This window comes from Ochotona curzoniae, unplaced genomic scaffold, assembly GCF_017591425.1.
Source record: "Ochotona curzoniae isolate NIBS_2020 unplaced genomic scaffold, NIBS_Ocur_1.0 contig_4265, whole genome shotgun sequence".
Lineage (NCBI taxonomy): Eukaryota > Metazoa > Chordata > Mammalia > Lagomorpha > Ochotonidae > Ochotona > Ochotona curzoniae.
Window position 1 is genome coordinate 40709 of NW_024466199.1, and position 19257 is coordinate 59965.

At 41.3% G+C, this 19257-nt stretch overlaps 1 protein-coding gene across 1 annotated transcript; it reads left to right on the top strand.

Annotated features, from left to right (window-relative positions):
• The first annotated feature begins 17483 nt into the window (after positions 1-17483).
• LOC121159482 (mas-related G-protein coupled receptor member X2-like) lies at positions 17484-18443 on the top strand. The gene has a single exon (XM_040984641.1). The coding sequence runs from the start codon at positions 17484-17486 to the stop codon at positions 18441-18443; it is 960 nt and encodes a 319-aa protein (XP_040840575.1).
• The last annotated feature ends 814 nt before the right edge of the window (positions 18444-19257 follow it).

Genomic DNA, 19257 nt, shown 5'->3' on the forward strand with positions numbered 1-19257 from the left:
AAATGACCAGGGCTGAGCCAGCCTGAATCCATGAGCCAGGACCTTCATCTGGGTCTTTCATATGGGTTTCATTTGAAACACAACCCAATAAAATATTGGACAATCAGGTGAACCAGGATATTCAGGTTCTTGAAGGCTAAATCAGGGAGTGACACTGTCCTTTATCCATGGCCTCTCACAATGCCTGATGGGTCTGCTTTCTGCACAGACTCACAGTGTGCAACGATGTGCACTAGGATCTCACAGGGAGAAGCGTTGTATGGGGCAGGAATGCAGGAGGCTAAGGTAAGTGTTTGGAATGATTATAAGAGCCGAGAAACATCTTGTGAGGATTCTTGTCTTACATTCTCACTTGTGAGTGCCCCTGAGCAGGAAATCACAAGACTATATAGCATCTTGATAAAGCTCACTTGGTTACCAGGGTTCCGCAAAACTCCTGCAAACACCTTCCCATTCAGAGGGTACAAGAGTATCTTGTTTTTGGCTAGTACGTGGAAACTCTTTTTGTCAATCAGAGTGAATGGTAGCAGTACTTGTAACACTACTTTTTACTATGGACAAGGATCATGACAAAATCTTGGGTAGAGTAACGCTGTTGCTGTCATTTCACAACCAGAAAATAAAATTTAAAAAATCATTGTTTTAATATCATTCAGACCTTTATTGATGTGCTGTTTTCAATGAGTTAACCAGAATAGTGAGGGTTCACATGTCACTTATGAAGCACAGAGATGTATCCTCCTGAGGTGGAGAAGCCAAGAAGAAGGTGAGGAAAGGGGCAGCATGAGAACCTAGTGGTCATGGAGAACATTCATTTCCTATAGCTTCCTGTCATGTGGTAGTTCCCAAAACTGCCTCATTGTAATTGGATCGGTGTCTGATTCTAGCTTTCCCAAGTGTGTTGCTTATACTTACTTATCACATGTAAGCTTTTGAAATTTCTCGCACTGTCACTGTAAGTGTTTTCAGGATTAACATGTAGCTGAAACAAAAAGGGTGGCGATATTTTCCAGCTTTGTCGGCTTATTATTTTGACTGAACAATGTGCCTTTAATATTCCCTAACTGCCTCCTGTGTTCAGCCCCATTCCACTTTCACCTCTCCCTTGCTTGCTTTAAACTCTTTAAACCACAAGAAATTCACTGAGTCCTGGATTTCCTACCTAGACTTTGAGCTTAAATTCTCCAAGATGTTCAAGAAAACTATGAACAGTTACTGCAAGGGAAGTATAGATGACAGAGCCATCATTAACTGCCTTGAGGGATAAGGAATTCTTGCAAATCCTTTCACCAGTTTGTTCCACAGAAAAAGTCACGATGATATTTTTCTTCTTGTGTGCTTCCTTGGTGACTAATTTCAAAACATTTACCAAAAGACTTCCATTAATGCCCTGAGACATGCATTGATTTGACCAACTAGTTCCTCACTGAATAATGGACAGGACAAAGTCATTTCCTGAGGACTTAAACCTCAGCAGCTGAGCCCTTTGGAGATCAAGAGGTCTGGTCTTCCCCACAGCTGTCACTAGAGCTCACACTCCCTGTAAGTCTCTGAGTCATGTTCTGCTGTCCTCCTGGTGAGAGGAGTCTCTCAGCCACTGCTGTGGTGTTGCCAGCCGCATCTGTATGCACTGGCCACATGCCGTACCCAAAATGGCGCCGGCCAGAGAAGCCACATCTTGGTGTTTGGTGGAGAGTCACGTAGCTTTCGCAGTACTGCGCAGGCGCCTAGCGCATGCGCAGTGAGCTGCGGTGCGGCAGGCACGTAAACACTGGGACTGACGAATCCAGTCGCCCAGAACCCTGCGTAATCATGACGCCGACCTATCATCGGCGGAGGCGGGGCCAGACAGCACATAAGAGCAGAAAGCCTGCCGGGGTTGGGGCCTCTTTCCTCCTCATGTTGCTGTGCACAATAAATTTTACCGCAGAAGGCTTCACTCGCGTCTGCGTCTTATTGCTGGGCGGTAAGACACGTGGGCGTGACACTGTGGCCATGCTAATACCTGGGCTCTGTTATCCTTCATGGCGGATTCCCATTATTAATAATAATTGAATGGTTCTTGAGGGCAGGATCTGTGTCAGATTTACATATTATTCCAAAGAATTCACAGCATTTATCATGTTAATTTAATTACATATAAACATGTTGAAATTTCTATTATATATATGCATATGAATTTTATTTCTGGAATATATTATTTTAAATCATAACATAATGATAAGGGAACATGGTGAAGACATGATAAGTGTCAAATTGATGAATTTGGCTAATGGATACACTCTTGTGATTCAAATTGCAATAAAAATAGAAAACAAATTGAAGGGAGAAAGATGTTATTACATTCTTAGAATTGTGTCTGTGTCCTGTATCTCTTAGTGATTATGTCATGTTAACACAAAAAAATAAAGTATAAAAGTGATTAAAAAAGTAAAATAAAGATGTGTGCAGGCAAAATAAAAAAATAAAATGTTTCCATTTTTTGTTAGTTACTTTGTCCCTTTGTTAACATTCCCTGCTGCCCTCAGGGATAATCACAATTACAATCTCTATCACCAAGAAGAGAACATTTTGCTCATTGTGATGTCCCAAGAATTAGGCCATTTTTCATTGCTTTTTCAGGTCACAGACCAAAAGGTTGATGGGAAGTGGAGTAACCAGGACATCACCTGGCGCCCATATGGGATCCTGGTGTTTGGAGGCAGAGGATTGAGCCACCGAGTCATCGCACCAGGACATTAATTTTTAAAAATTTCTTTTTATTATTTATTTGTATAAGGTTTTCATTGTTTCTTATTGTTGTTATTGTTCTTGTTATTCTTCTTTTTCTCCTCCTCCTCCTCTTCCTTCTTCCTCTTCTTCTTCTCTCTCCTTCCTTTCTTTTTTCATTCCTACCTTCCTTCTTTCTTTCTTTTTTAAAATAGAGCGTGTAAACATACTTCCATGTTCTAGTTCACTTTCACTTGCCTTTGAGAGCTGGGACTTTCAGGACTTGGTTCAGGATCAAGTGATGAAACCAAAGTCTCTCACATGAGTGGCAGAAATCCACTTACTAGAGCCTTTAGCACTGTCCCAGTGGTGATGCATTGCTATCAATATGGCATTAGAAACAAAGCCAGAAGTTGATTCCAGGTACTCCATTGTGGGATCTAGGATTCCAGTCAGGATAAACATCCATTTCCCTTACATGCATTTATTGATAATAAGCAAAAACCCTCATGAACATGTTTTTAATATTCATCCAGTTGGATGATATGGCCACAATGGTCAAAGCTGAGCTGATTCAATACCTGGAGCCAGGAGCTTCTTCCAGGTCTCCCACACAGGTGCAGGATGCCAGGTCTTTGGGCCATCATCCACTGCTATCCCAAGACACAAACAGGGAGGTGGATGGCAAGTGGGGCAGCATGGACATGAATCAGCACCCACATGGGATCCCACTGAGTTCAATGTGAGGATTTACAGACAGAGCCAATTTGCCAGGTTCACCATCTGATAAATTTTAGAATCAACATTTATGTTCCTAAGTTCCAAAAGACCAGAAAAAACTTTTATTTGCTTGAGAATTTTGTATTCTCTTGATACTGGCTTGTACTCTCGATTCTATTTTTTTCTGGATTCTTTTGTGTCTTCAGCCTGTTGGGTGCTATAATACTACATTGCCCTTTCTGATGATTGCAATGGCAAATTCCGTTTTTGTCTTTGGCCATCCTTGTGGTGTAGTGGATTGAACTACCACCTACAATGAAGATATCCCATGATGGAGTGCCAGTTTGAGACCCAAATGTTCTGCCTTTGACCCAGCTCTCTGCTCATGTGTCAGGGAAGGCAATAGAGGCTGCCCCAAGTACTGGAACCTCTGATACTCCTTAGATACTCTGAGATCCTAGCTTCAGCTTGGATGAGCCCCAGCCACTGTCAATTTAGATAATGAGCCAGAGAAAACAAAAAACTCTCTCTGCTCACCTCTTTCTCTCTCTCTTTTTTCAAATAAGCAAGTTTGCAAATTTACAATATACGAATGCAAACTCAAAGCTCATAGATTGAAAAGACATTGCAAGGATAATAATAGTACTGCAAGAAACTTTATGCCCACTAATTTGATGACTTAGTGTAATTTCAGAAAGGCTTAAGAGTGTCTACAAAGACTCACACAAGAAGAAATAGATTGGGCTCTGTGGCATAGACTAGCAGCTAAAGTCCTCTCCTTGAACGTGCCGAAATCCCATATGGGCACTGGTTCTAATCCCGGCTGCTCCACTTCCCATCCAGCTCCCTGCTGTGGCCTGGGAAAGTAGTCAAGGATGGCCCAAAGCCTTTGGATTCCTGCACTCATGTGGGAGATCCAGAGGAGGTTCCTGGTTCCTGGCTTCCGATCAGCGCAGCACCGGCTGTTGCAGTCACTTGGGGAGTGAATCATCAGACTGAAAATCATCCTCTCTCTTTGTATCTCCTCCTCTCTGCATATCTGACTTTGCAATCAAAATAAATAAATCTTAAAAAAAAAGAAGAAATAGCTTCTGTGATTGTTTTTATACAAGGAGTGTTGAAAAGCTCCCATGAAAATAAAAAGATGAACAGTGACTACAGTGCCAGGTTGAATGAAAAACATTCAAAATACTAGAATATCTGATTTTCTTATGAATTTGTGGAGCAATAAGCGTTTTCTTTTTCTTATTTGTTATTATTTATTTATTTTTTATTGAAAAGGTGGATATACAGAGAGGAGAGACAGAGAGGAAGATCTTTCATCCGATGATTCACTCCCCAAGTGAGCGCAACGGCCGATGCCATGCCGATCCAAAGCAGGAGCCTCTTCTGGGTCTCCCATGCGGGTGCAGGGTCCCAAAGCTTTGGGCTGTCCTCGACTGCCTTCCTGGGCCACAGGCAGGGAGCTGGAAGGGAAGTGGGGCTGCCGGGATAGAACCATATGGGATCCCGGGTGTGCAAGGGGAGGACCTTAACCACTTGTGCCACCGCGCCGGGCCCAATAAACGTTTTCTAACCATGTTCATAGCATAATAAAGTGGTCCAGCATTTAAGGAGACAATCTGGAAGGTTCTTACAGTGCTAAAGATAGGTTATTATAACAATCAATTCATGCAAATGAGTAACCAACAATGATCTGGAAACTTCTGGCTACATAAAAATCTACACATGACTTTTATGCTGTTTTAGTTATAATTTTTTTTTCCAAGGGAAAGCAAGGTCCTCATAAGATAGAGCAGAGTAACTTGAAAAGAATTTCCCAGAGATTAAAGTTCCATAAGGACCTTTGCTATCGCTGGGGAGGACTGATTGCCCATTGCAGCACAGCACTAGGAAAGGCTGTGTCAGCACTCACTTCCACCAACACATACTCTTTGCAGGAGCTCATCCCATTGCTCCAGGAGGAAAGAGACTTGAGCTTGTGTTGTTTGTCCAATGTCTCCAATGCCTTCAACAATGCTGGACATGATACAGGCATCAGTAACTAGGATCTAATAAGTAAGCAAATCAGTAATTGGAAGCTATTTCTGTGATTAGTTTAAATGCTTCATAGCTAAGTTGCTTGTAATAGACACATGAACGAAAACATAAGAGGTAAGGCCAGATAATATATGTTTTACATAATCTGAAATTTATCTACTGATCAAATGTGATATGTAGAGAGAAATGTGACAGACAACGTATATGATATGGTAATTCTCTCATCTTTCATTAAGATATTCAATACATTCAGCTCTTAATGTTCTCAAGTCAAGAATGGAGGTGTAGTTTTCTTGTGCAAAGCTGTATTTTCTTTTACAAGATGTAATCATGGGAATTATGCATTGGCTGCTATTGAGAACTGAAGCTAAAAGTAAAATGACTTTCCATTTGATTTACTCCAATTTCATTGAAGCACAGCTATCTCGCTTATGTTACTTTTTTCTTAAATTAGAAAAAAATTTCTGGTGAGCTAGGACATCTGGGAACTTGAATATGAAACAGAAGAGGGCAGACTAGCCTTGAGTATGGTAGCTCACACTGCTTAGTGGGTATGCTTTCTGTATAGACTCCCAACAGGCAGTGAAACATGTCAGAATCCTCACAGAGAAAGGCAACAGAGGGGGCAGGAAGAGGAGAGGCTAAGATAAGCAATAGGGGTGAGGGACAGTGCTAAGAATGGTCTTGTGAGACTTGCTGTCTGTCACTGACCTTTGCCAGGGTCCCTGTTCAGAAAGTCACAGGGCTGTTCAGCATCTTGATAAGAATCACTCAGTCACCAGAGTTCTCCACAACTCTTGTAATGACCTCCTCCCCACACAGAGACAGACAAGCATCTTCTGCTGTTTGCCATCTCAGAAAGTGCTTTCTCTTGAAGTCTCCACCTGCAGCAGAAATGATGTTAAGGTAAGAATTTTCTCAGGATTCATCTTACACAGGCAGCTCTGTTCTTGCCTCTTAGTCCACATCTTGTTGAATTCATCTCAAGGTACACCATCAGTGAGTATCATAGCTTTGAATGCTGGTAGCATAGGTAATTAGGAATCAATAGAAATCACTCATGTGCTATATATCTTCTTTGCCTCCAACCATTCAAATATACAAGTATAGAGAGAAATACTTAATGCAATTTGAATCAAGATAGTGTGTCACCACAGAGTATCAAATGTAAACTGCTGTAACCTTTCGTTTGCACAAATTTTATTGCAATGCAGAAGTTTGTACTTCAGTTGCCTTGAACCTATATTTGTCACAACAGAAAAGTTAGGTTATGCTCTGAAGTGATTCTTGAGAAAAGTTCAGTGGAGGAATTGTTTACATATGAGTGAAAGGGCTAAGGGAACTGCAAAAACATTGATGAAGTGCTAGAGTTAATGAAATTTGGGGATCTCTAATTATTAGAATTTACAGTGGATCTCAATTGTAGTGGTGGCTATGTTCCTGCTGTAAGAAATGGCACCAGACAAGGGCCCATCTCCTTGGATAGTATGACACTACCACTGCCAACACCCAGCCAAGCCAGGACATAAAATGAACAGAAGAAGCCATAAAGCTCTTCTAGTGTTTAGTGTCTTCCCTTTATTGAGGCAACCCAGAGCTTGAGTCTAACGGCTCATCTGATCATGAGGCAAAGATATATCTTTCCCAAGATGCAAAAGAGGCTATGAAAGTGAACATGAGAATCTGATGGTGACAACGAAAATTCATTTCTTCTATCAATCCCTGTGGATTTTACTTCCCCAAATCTTTTCTGCTTGTTTTCGCTAGTGAATCAATTCCTCATCGTATGCCTTGCAAATATACTTGTTGTACTTTCTTGTCTAACATAATATTTCATACATTCTTTGTTATGAATACCTAGAGCATATAATGTAATTGAAACATAAAAGCTAGGCATGTGTAGGCACTTTTCTGTTTTGTGAATCGTTTGACTGCTTCCAAGAAAACTTTGTACAACTGTGACTAATAAAAATAAAAATATTAGAGCTCAGTTTGACAATCCCAGATTTCAACACAAGAGCTCTTCAAATGTGCTCCTCCCACATCTGGAAGAAATCCCACATTCCTCATCCTCCTTCCACAGGGCTCTTGGCCTTATCAGCCTTTCAGCCCATGGAGTTGAGATGGAGAGGGTTTCTATCCTTCATCCAGTAATCCAAAGCCCTGAGGTTTGGAAAAAGCTAGTAGTGCTTACTACCATGACAGTCTCATGCTGATTTTATGCTTCTGTGAAGATGCTTCTTGGGAGCACCTCACAGGTAATGAAACGTATGCATTGGGACAGAGGTAAACTTGGGACAGGAAACCAAGATCCAGGGCTGAAACTGCTCGTCACCTGGTGGTCTCAGGTTAATCTTTTATAATTCTTATCCCCAGATTATTATGTTTAATACAAACATAGCAAGGGGAGATTTCTTAGGGACACGAGCCAGAGACTAGAAATACAACAATGATTAATCACGTGTACTCGTCCCCCCCCACCCCCCTGGAAGGTCCAGGCATTATAGATCCTGAGTTTAATGAAGGAGATAAAACATGGACATGAACTTCACAACACATTTATAAACAGAGTCAAGCATAGAAGGTCAGGTTGCCTGGAGGACACATGAGTGGTTGTGGTTTTCCTCTACCTTCTTCTCATCCAACTAGAGCTGCAGAAATGAACTGCAGGTACAATGGATACCTTCAGGCGAATGATGCTAAGCTGCACACACAACAAATGGCACATTCTGTTTGCATTAGGAGGCTTGCTGCCCCATGTAAGTCCTGTCCAGTGTGTAGAGATTGAAAGCTCTTTTTTGTGCAGCAGGAATTTAATGATTTGATAGTATTTTTAACCAATTGGCTTCTATTCCAGTCTCTTCTACTTATTTGCTCACATCCTGTTCTTACTACTTTTGATTTTTGCTAAAATTAAGTTTTAAAAATATACAATTTTTTATATCTCCTTTGGATAGACTTGAGCATTTCTTTTTGTTTTGTTTTCTTCCCTTGCCTTGTGAGGTTGCTGTTGAACTGTATTAGTGTGAATGCAAGTCAAGTTAGGGGGAAAAAAGCTCTGGGACAGGTGTTTGGGAAATCAATTACAAGACTGCTTGAATGCCTACATCCCAGGTTGTAGTTCCTTTGTTCAGTCCTGCCTCTGTTTCTAATTGCAGCTCCATTTCAATGTGTATCCTTGGGTGTTGCAGTGATTGCCAGAGTCCAGCTTCAGCAGAGTTTAAAACTCAAGAAGGGTGCATGGAATAGGTCTAAAGAAAATTCACAGATCACTAGAATTCCAGAATCATAATGGACAATGCAAGAAAGCTGTCCCCTTTGTTTATACAGAAGCAGTCAAACTCTGGCTCAGACTTTTTATGTCATGGTCAAGTAGGTGCTCCAAGGATAATTCTGCCATTTGTTTCACCTTAAAGCAGGATGTTATCTATCCTAACCCTGTGGTTAGGGAGTTCTCAATAGATGGTACATATCAATTAGTAACACATTCCTGCTACAATCCTCATCCTACAACTTGGTCTTGTATCAGTTAAGGAAGGAAATGCATCACAGAAGGAGGGAGTTAAAGATCAAGGAAAGAGGGAAGAAAAGATTCCCACTACACCTGGGGACTTAACACCCTTGATTAGTATATACTCAATGGGGACAGCCCAGACAGCAATAATAAGAGGTTCTTTTGCTAAAACGGTATCAGCAACATCAACTTCCAAGCTCATATTGATAGTAAAGACCAACTCTGCAGAGGCAGACTATAGCTAAATAAATTACAGAAATCCAAGCGGGGTTGTCCAGCTGTCCATGCATAGGGAAGTAGAAATGCCTTCAGGTGGATGCAGAGACAACCTCCGTGCCCTGCCATGCAGTGGGAGATTCCTTGCAGCCCTGCCTGCAATGGAAAATTACTCTTCATACTTTCATGTCTTCCACACTCATGTCAGGGACCTCAGCAAGTGACGGTGTCTAGGGAAGGGCTGGATTGCATTTTGGGCTCCTGGCTTCAGCTTGGTTCTGTTTTGACTATGGAGTATATTAGCAGATGGAATTTACTCCTGCAGCTGCCTGCAGTTAACTCTGAGTTTGGCAAAGGGTTTTGTTCCTTTGCAGGGAAGACTTCAGTAATATTCAATGTGCCTTTGTCTCTTTGTTTGTTCTTTGTATTGTACTTCTATTTATCTGATTCATCTCCTTGTGGCAGGTTTCTAAGCTCTGTCACTCACAGTTCTAAAGTTACTTATTGCAATTGGTACACAGCTCTTTGTTTGCAGTCACTTGTGCCACTCCCTCCAGCAAATTCCAGGTCTGGCTTCTTATGTTAGGTTTCCACAAAGAACTCCGTAGCCCCAGTTCCTGCTCCCCAATCTCAACGCCTGTGATACCGTGCTGAGGCTGCACCATTGTTTTTGCAACCTTTGCACCATTTCTGGTTGGAGTAGATCCCAGGAATAGGAAGACACCAGGTGTCTTACATAGCTAGGTTGTTGTTGGTGGTGATCTTGCCAAAACCTGTTGCTGTGTTGATCTTGCCAAAACCTGTTGCGGTGCCTATCTTGACAGAACATGTTGGCTGTTAGGGCTGATGACCACACGTACCTATTTTGAACCATACAATGCCATAGTCAGTATTATTTTTCTGTGGGACCAGCGCAATGCAGTGAGCTTGGTGAGTTCTCAGCTCAGCACATACATAGCTCACTGATAGCCCTGTAGTCTTAACTTCTTTGCCACACCATACAAAATTGTGCCTAATGTGCCACTACTAGAGTTCTTGATCTGCTGGCCATCTGGTCTGAGGACTGTCTGGACCTATCCTGTGTGGAGCCTGTGGGATGCCACATTGTTGCAGTTCACTGAGCCAGAAATGAGTTTACTTGCAGCTCAGTGCCTACACAATACTATCCATGGTCCTTCTTTCCTTAAACAAAATGGTACCTGATAGGGGTCAAGGATGTGAACTGCATTGTGAAATCCACTGTGTTTCCACACTGCCTATCTGGGATCCTCTACTCTGTGTCTACTCCTGGTCAAATGAAACAGCCCAGGAGGATGGACAGTTCTTTGTTTGGGTTCACCTCTGAAACTCCCAGTGAATGTCCTGTCCCAGCTTGTTTTTGGTGGAGTTCTGTATGCTGGTGGAGTTCAGATTACAGTTCACCGAATGCCATTGGGTATCAGTCACTGCAACACCACACCATTGTGTCTGCTGCTTTCCTGTGTCTTTGTCTCCAGATAGCCTTCTGCTGTTGTTCTGTCCTCTCTTGTTTGCTGCAATGTGCCGCCTTTGCTTCACACTGACTAATATTTCTCCTTCTGTTTAACCCTATTCTACCATCTTGATTCTACCCCAGATCTGATTTTCTTTTGTTACTGCTGCTGACAAGAATCAAAATCTTGCTCCTTTTTTGGACAGATATAACTTGTTAATATTGATAAGTCAAAGATAGATGTAAAGGTTTATTATTTAAAACTAGACTCTCAGCTTTTAAAACACTTAAGAATGGAAACTGTGCACATTGGTTACTTTTAGAAAATGAGATCGGGGGAGACTTCACACTTCATTTTAAAATCCACGATCCAGGTGATGCAGGACCTTGAACATCAAACAGAAGAAATGCTTCTTGTAGCTGTGAGCACTCACTTTCCCTGTAAAGGCTGTTTCTCTAAAAGCTCACAGGAACAACACAACATGGCACAACTCTCACAAGAGAGGAGTCAGACAGGACAGGATACAAAGAGGCCACAACGGACAGCAGGGAGGGCAAATCCTGAGGAACATCTCATGACTTTTCTTGTCTCACTCTCATTTGCCGGTGTTACTGTTCAGGAAATCACAGGGTTTGATAAGCCTCATTCAGTCACCAGGGTTCCCTTGAACGCCGACATGCACCTCCACAACCAGAGGGTCATTTAGCTTCTCTGCTGTTTGTTCTTCCTTCTCAACTCCCCACTTGCAGCAGAAAGGATGATGCTAAGGTAAGAGCTTTCTCATGAATCATTTCTTTAAAGATAGTTTAAATATTGTGTTTTATTCTACAATCTGTTTTCCTCTTCATTTATTTTTTATTTTTTATAATTTTACCTCTTTCTATTATTATCATTTTATGATACAGATTCATATGCCGTGGGATTTCCCTTATCTCCTCCTCAATTCCCTCTTCGTTCACTGAGTTCCCTTATATTATTACTATGGTGTAGTTCTCAATACATAGTCCTACGTCTGTTATTGTGAGTATAACAATGCTACAGAGGGTCCAGTATCCTATTGTCAAGATAGAGTAAACGGTTTCACTGGGAGTCTTATTCTACAGTCTGATGAATTGTCTTTGTCTACACTCATCAGGAAGTCTCATTAACTTAGGATGTGAGGGTTAGAGACAAATGAATCCTCAGAATTTGCTTTCCTTTCCTTTTCTCTTTATCTACTTAAATCTGAAATGTTCAAAAGAAACACTTGAAAAGTATCTGTTAGTTTGACAAGTATGGTTTGTGTGCAGTTTTCAGTTTTTGAAAACTAAACCATCACTAACCTCAATTTTTTTTGTTTTTAAAGTGCTTTTATCCTTTAACCCTATTATCTGGAATTGTTTCAGCAGAAAGTTTAACACAAGGTCTAAATAGATCATTTGGAGACATTCAATAAAAAGACTGTTTACAATAGTGTGAGTACCAATTAAGAATTAAAATGTTCCCTAAGGAAATTCATAGTGGAAAGCTGGAACTGAGGGGAAGGCAAATTTCTGAGAACAGAGTGCAGTTCAGCTATAGCTGTGGCTATAGGAAAGTGCCTCAGGACAGGACTGACTCTCTTAGCTAGAGGGACACTCCCACTGTCAGGTCACAACTTAGAAGAGAGATTCCAGAAGTTAAGGGAAAAAAATCTCCCTTTCTTTCCTCCTGTGTTTCTTATCATGAGTCCCTTTCCGTATAAATTTGTCTCTAAATACACTTCAAAGCAGAGTAATAAACAAATTATTGTGCCATGATTAAAAAGGCATAATTTCCCCAAAGAGTGTTAGAGACATTGTGGTTTTCCCCCTACCTCCTCATCCAGCCAAGCAGGGCTGCAGACTCAGTGCCTGTGACAGGTGCACTCAGGCCTTGGTGCCAACTCTGCACCCTCAGTGGAGGACACATGCTCTCTCCACTGAGTCACACTTCCTAGTGTGAATCCTCTCCAGTACACAGTGAACCACAGCTGTCTGCTCTGCAGCGAGAAGGGACTCCATGCCTTCAGTTGCTCTTTCCCATCTGTCATCTATTCCCATCTCTTATTCCAAGATCCCATCCTATTTCATATTATGACTGAATATTTTTAAGCAAAGCTCTAATGTGCCACTTGGATTTGATTCAACATAATTTTATAGTTATTTTTGTCCCTCCCTCTTCATCTATATTGACATCAAGTTTTAGCAGTAAGACTGCAAGGCTGGTTAAGGACAAGGACAGCGATGAAGAACTGTGGGTTCAAACCCAGGCTGGAGCACTACTCTTTCCAAGATCTGCAGCACATAATTCAGTCTCTTTTTGCCTTGACTGTGTAGTTGTAAACTGAGGATAACAACAATAAGCATCTTTTTTGTTTGTTTTGGTGTGGATTGGAGTTGTGAAGATAATTGCCTAGCTCTTCCTCAGAAGGAGGTTTATATGAGCATCTCTCATTTCACCCATAGTTTGAAAAATCTTTTTATGGGAAACCTTTTCTATTTCTGTCACTTTCCCCTCAGAATCTTCCTCTCAGTACTTTAGTGAGGAATGTGTACTTGACCAAAAAGTACCTGGGGGAATGATAGGTGGATTTAGAGAGTGGAGGTGATAGAAAAATCACTCAATAATCCCAAACCTTCTTTTTTCTCTTTGTCTCCTGCTCCTATCCCTCTCCTCATCATCTACTTTCTCAAGTTTCGCTTTTTACCACACAGTGTATTATTAGAAATGCAGTTCATGTCTGAATTATTTTTCAACTATGAGCTCGAACTCGTCTAGATGCTCAGTAAATCTAGTCCACTCCCTTCCTGGACTGGAGACCTGACAGCATTCACTGTTAGCTTTCTGTGAAAGGAATTCTTTTTATAATACCCACACATCCCACAAGAATGAAGAAGAAAGACATTTTCTTCATTGCATTTCTCTGTGTTTCATGTTGATTTCACCTAAAATTGTTGTGCTATGTCTAACCCACAGACTACACGGACTACACGTAGCCAACTCCCCCATTACTCAGTATTGGTTACAAATGATTTGTATACTCACTGTACACCAAATGAAGCTTCACACACAGAGAGATAACAATGGACAAGAGAAAAGCACTAATTGTCCATATAATGCTGGCCCTCTGGGGAATTTTGACATCAGGAGGCCTGTATGTCACCAGCGATACTCTAGGAAGAACTCACGTTAACTTCATAGGCTGAAATCATGTTCTCTTCTCTGCCTGGTAAATGAAACACAGTTATTGACGTGTCCTTGGTTACATCTGAGGCTTCCAAATTTACTTCCTTTATTTCCAAAATATTTCTGCATTTTCCTTTTTTCTCAGAAAAGCAGATTTAAAGAGAGAAGGAGAGACACAGAAAGGTCTTTCATCTCTTGTTTCACTCCCGAAGTGGCCACAACAACCAGAGCTCAGCCAATCCAAAGCCAGGAGCCAGGAGCCTCCTCCAGGGCTCCCACACAGATGCAACATCCCAGAACTTTTAGGCCATCCTCTACTGCTTTCCCAGGACACACAGGGAGTTGGATGGTAAGTGGAGCAGCCAGAGCTCAAAGTGGTGCCCATAGGAAATACTGTCTCTTGCAAGGTGATGATTATAGGGTCTTTCTAAATAACACTATGCCACATTCTAAACTTCAATTTAGAAAAAATTTCTAATGCAAAATATTTAGTTCTGGATAGGAGCATAGATGAAAGTGTACGTCACAGTGAAACCAGCAACAACATTGGGAAATATAAAGGAAATAATGAAGGAGAATCACATTGAGAACCAAGTTCAGCCTCATAAAGGGTGTATTTGAAGTCTCCATTTTCTTTGGGTTTGAGTAGCATAAGCATTTACAGTCAACAAAATGTCTTATTCATCATGCTGGAGGTTTCCAGGGAAACAGTGAGACCAGAGGAATATAATTTTTTAAATTAAAATTTCAAAAGCACTAATTATAAATTTGAACTAAGTCAAATGTTATGCAACGGCATAAGTTGTGGAAAGTTTTCACGGATATATCCAGGTAACACGCCATTATTTCTATATAGGTAGAAGAGACAATCCATACTTTCTTCATATTATATGTATTACTCTGCTCAGTAGCCTGAGATCGTCTTTGGAGTGTGGTTGAATCAAAGCCTTTCCTAAATCACTTGAAGGGCTCATTTTATTATCCTCTCAGGACACTCAGCTTTTTCATTTTGACTAAGCCATATGTGAATGTGTTAGGGATGAAAGACAGTCTTAGAACAACTCGAGATGGGAAGTCTAAGAAAACACCTTGTGAAAAGTTGAAAACTCAAATGCATGAACTTTTAGTGTGATTCTGATTTGTGACTAATGGATCCCTACCCCACAGTAAATTTTTGACTCCATTTTGACTCTCACAGAATAACAATATCTGTCTCTTGAAAACTTGTTTCCACTATTCATTCTCACACTACAGTACAAATGTATACATTGTGAAGGCTCCTTAAAGCTTTAAATGACACTTGAGTTTTCTGAGGATGCCCTCTTCAGTAAAAACATCATGCTGGGACATTCTCCCAGTCAACTAGCAAAGGAGAACACAGATCCTTGCTGAAGGAACTCCACTGCATTTAAGATCCCTCAAAATTCCATGAAAGGAATCACCAAGTATAAATATAATTGTAAAGTGAATCAAATGGCATGAATAAAAGATCAAGGTGCCCCGGTGGATGTGAGAGAAGTTGTGACTTTCCTCTGCCCACTCGATAAGCACACTAGGGCTGTCAAATTGAAGGGAAGGCATGATGTGCATATTCAGATCTTGGTGTCAGCTCTGCACCTCCACAGAGGCCAAGTCCTGTTGCACTCAGAGGCCTGTTGAGCTGTGTGAGTCGGATTCAGGGTGCTGTAATTAGCTGTTGCCCTTTCTGCGTTAGGAAGGAATCTCTTGCGTTCAGCTGTTTTTTCTCATTGTGTTTCAGCCCAACCTCTTCTTACATTGTCAAAAACTATTTCATATATCCTCAAATGTATTTAAGCAAGGCTTTAAAAATCCACATTTTTGGCACTTGATCAGGGATCTGACGTAAGTGTGACTGGCTGAGTTTTCTCCCAATCTGTGTGTGTCGTTTATACCAGAATATAACTGTGTGCATGTATTCTAAGTGCATGGATTGGACACAGACGTGTGGATTCACACCCAGGCTTTATCACTTACGGGCCCAAGACATGCAACACATCACTCAGATTTTTGGTGCTTTTGCCTTCATGGATTTAAGGAGAGAATATTAACACTACTTACCCCATGTGCTCTGGAGAGCATTAAGAAAGGATATACCTGAGAAGGACTCCTTTAGCTGATGTTACTTCACTCAATTTGAGTAATCGCCCTGGGGAGTTGGAATGGTATGAACACTGACTCAGTCAGGCTTTCTAAAATGCAGAAATGGGGCTTCTTTTCTCTTCTTTCCTTTTCTTTTCTTTTCTCTTCTCTTCTTTCCTTTTCTTTTCTCTTCTTTCCTTTCCTTTCCTTTAGTTTCCTTTACTTTCCTTTTCTTTTCTTTTGTTTTTTTCTTCCTTCCTTCTTTCTTTCTTTGCTCTTTTCTTTCTTTTCCTAATTTCCAAACCTTTCCTACAGAATCTCTTCCATAAATATTTTCGTAAACATAGACATCAGAGTTCATAGGCATCATAATGTGCACGTGATAGAAGATCAGTTAATAAAGACACTTGTATTTCTTTGCTTTAGCTCCTCTCTTTACGTGTATTGGTAGTCAGTCTCTCGTTTTCACTTCCCTCCATCTCTCTGTTCCTCCCCGTGTCCCCTTTCCCTCCTTCCCTTATTCCCTCCCTCTCTCTTTTTCTGCTTTCTCAAGATCGCTGTTCACTTCTCAGTGTGGAAGAAATTCAAGTCATCATTGAAATCTATTGCTAACTTATGGGATCATACTCTTCTCAAAGGCTACAATACTGACCCCCATCACTTGCTTACAGGGCTAAATTACTTTATATACTTTTTAGGATGGAGGAGGTATGAGGTCAGTCACACCCAGCTTTCATAGGAATAGTTCTTGAACACAGACATTTTCTTTCTTGATATGTATATGTATACTTATACATATACTTAAATGTGTGTGTATATATGTTTGTTTTCTCATGTGGCATTTACCCCAAGGACTACAGTTGATGTCCCCATTGATTAATTGGTTGGTTATAAATCACTCCACTCCCAAAGGTGTCCCACAAATGAAGAGGGCACAAGCACAATAACGGACAAGAGAAAAGCACCCACTGTTTCATAAAAAATGGCTATGGAGCAATTTTGACACCAAGATGTTTGCCTACCACCACAGCTATCCCAAGAAGATCTCACATTCCCTCGTGTCCCTACACCATAGTCTCCTCTTTTTCTAATGAATCGAAGTCTCTCAGTTATTAAGATGCACTTGGTCATGCATGAGGCTTTCAAATTCACCCCTATGAGAAAAATTTGCCACAGGACAAAAACAGTCTCATAGCAGCCATGTTTTATCTATCTTTATCCAACGTGAAATAGCCTAGTACCATTAATAGGAGTGATGGTAGTGCAGATAATTCCTGTAGCAGTGGAGGCCCTTAGTTGGAGGAGCCAGAACCTCTGCTTCAGAGGCAGCATGAACTGGATTTGAATCCAGGCTCTAGGAGTCCCACATCTTAGTAAAATTTGTTCTTTCTTCAATGCTCTGTTTCCTTCCCTTGTTGCTCAGGGACTCTCAATGCAACAAGCTGGCTACTCTTGAGAATCAGTCATGTAGCAGGCTCTCATATCTTGTTTGTGTTCTCAGGAACACAACTGGCAGCTTTCTGAACATGAACCCAAGCATTACAGACATGAATGACGTCACGCAGAACGAAAGTGGTGGGACCACTATGCCAACATCAAGCAAACTTCGCCTGATCCTGTGCTCGCTGACTGTCACCATTGCCCTGGTTGGGATAGCAGGAAATGCGACTGTGTTATGGCTCCTGGGCTGCCGCATGCGCAGGAACGCCTTCTCTGTTTATGTCCTCAACCTGGCTGGAGCTGATTTCCTGTTCCTCTGCAGCAGCTTTATAATATACTTCATAGACTGCTTCAGGTTGTTCTCCATCTATGTTCCAATATATTTCTGGCCCATTTGGATCTTTTTCTACCTTGCAGGCCTGGGCATCCTCAGCGCCATTAGCACGGAGCGCTGCCTGTCTGTCCTGTGTCCCATCTGGTACCGCTGCAGACGCCCCAGGTGCCTGTCAGCTTTCCTGTGTGCGCTGCTCTGGGCGCTGTCCTTGGTGCTGAGCCTCGTTGGAACTTATTGTTTCCTATTTAACAATTGGAGCTTGGAGAAGTGTAGGAAAATTTGCTTCTTCGTTGCAGCATGGTTGATATTCTTATTTTTGCTTCTCTTTGGGTCCAGCCTGGCCATGGTGTTCAGGATCTTCTGTAGCTCACGGAAGTTTTGGCTGACCCGGCTGTATGTGACTGTCCTGCTCACAGTGCTGGTCTATCTCCTCTGTGGTCTGCCCTTTGGCATCTATTTGTTCCTCTTAATCTGGATTGATAGTTTTTATGCTCCTACCTATTGCACTCCAATTATGGCTCTCTTGTCCTGTGTTAACAGCTTTGCCAATCCCATCATTTACTTCTTTGTGGGTTCGTTTAGGCAGCGGAGGCAGGGACAGACTCTCAAGCAGGTTCTTCAGAGGGCCCTACAGGACACTCCTGAGGAGGGTGACAGTGGGAGCAGTCTGCCCCAGGGAACCCTGGAGATGTCAAGGAGTGGTGTAGTGTAGCCTGGTATTCCCTCTGAACTCACAGAGATGTGGCTACCAGAGCCAGTTCTGCCACTGTCAGTTTGCAGTCTTGTCTTCAACAGGAAACTGGAAGCAGTGCATCGAAGGTCTGAATTTCTTTGGTCATTGCATATGCCATGAGCTGAAAGAGTGAACCATTATGACATAAATCCTTTGCCTGTGTCCTATAATTTCACTCTTGAAAGTTTGATATAGTTAAATCTTAAAATATCCATAAAGAGATGTCTTCCTTAATTTTGGCAGGTGTTAGAATATACCTTTAGTTTCATAGTTGTTATTTCTAAATCTTTTGATAATGTGAATTTTCCATCAAGCTTGTGAGAAATATCCATTGACCAGATGTGTATTACCGTGTTAGATTTCTTTGCTTTCATGATATCCAGTCATAAATTTCCAAGACACATTAATCATCATCTGTGTTTAGTTAAGGATGGAGGCAGGTGGTTTCCTTTTTTCTGCCCTCCATCAGGAACTGTTTATTTCTCTCTTCGTCCCTTCTTGGTTGTCTGGGGCTCTTTCATTCTTCAAGCAGGTTTCCAATGCATTTTCTTATTATCATTATGCTTCTTGAGGGTATGATCTCTGTTTTATTAATCTTATTTCAAATAACTCACAGTATTACATAAATTGAATTAAACATGAGTACTCCATGTTCTAAATATGTATATATTCTATTCAAATATGTCAATTTAAAATCCTGCATGATTTCAACATTTATTATTTTGAGACATAATTATAAGGAGTGATATGAAAGAACTGCAACAGCATTGCTGAAGAATTTAGCAAATAAGTA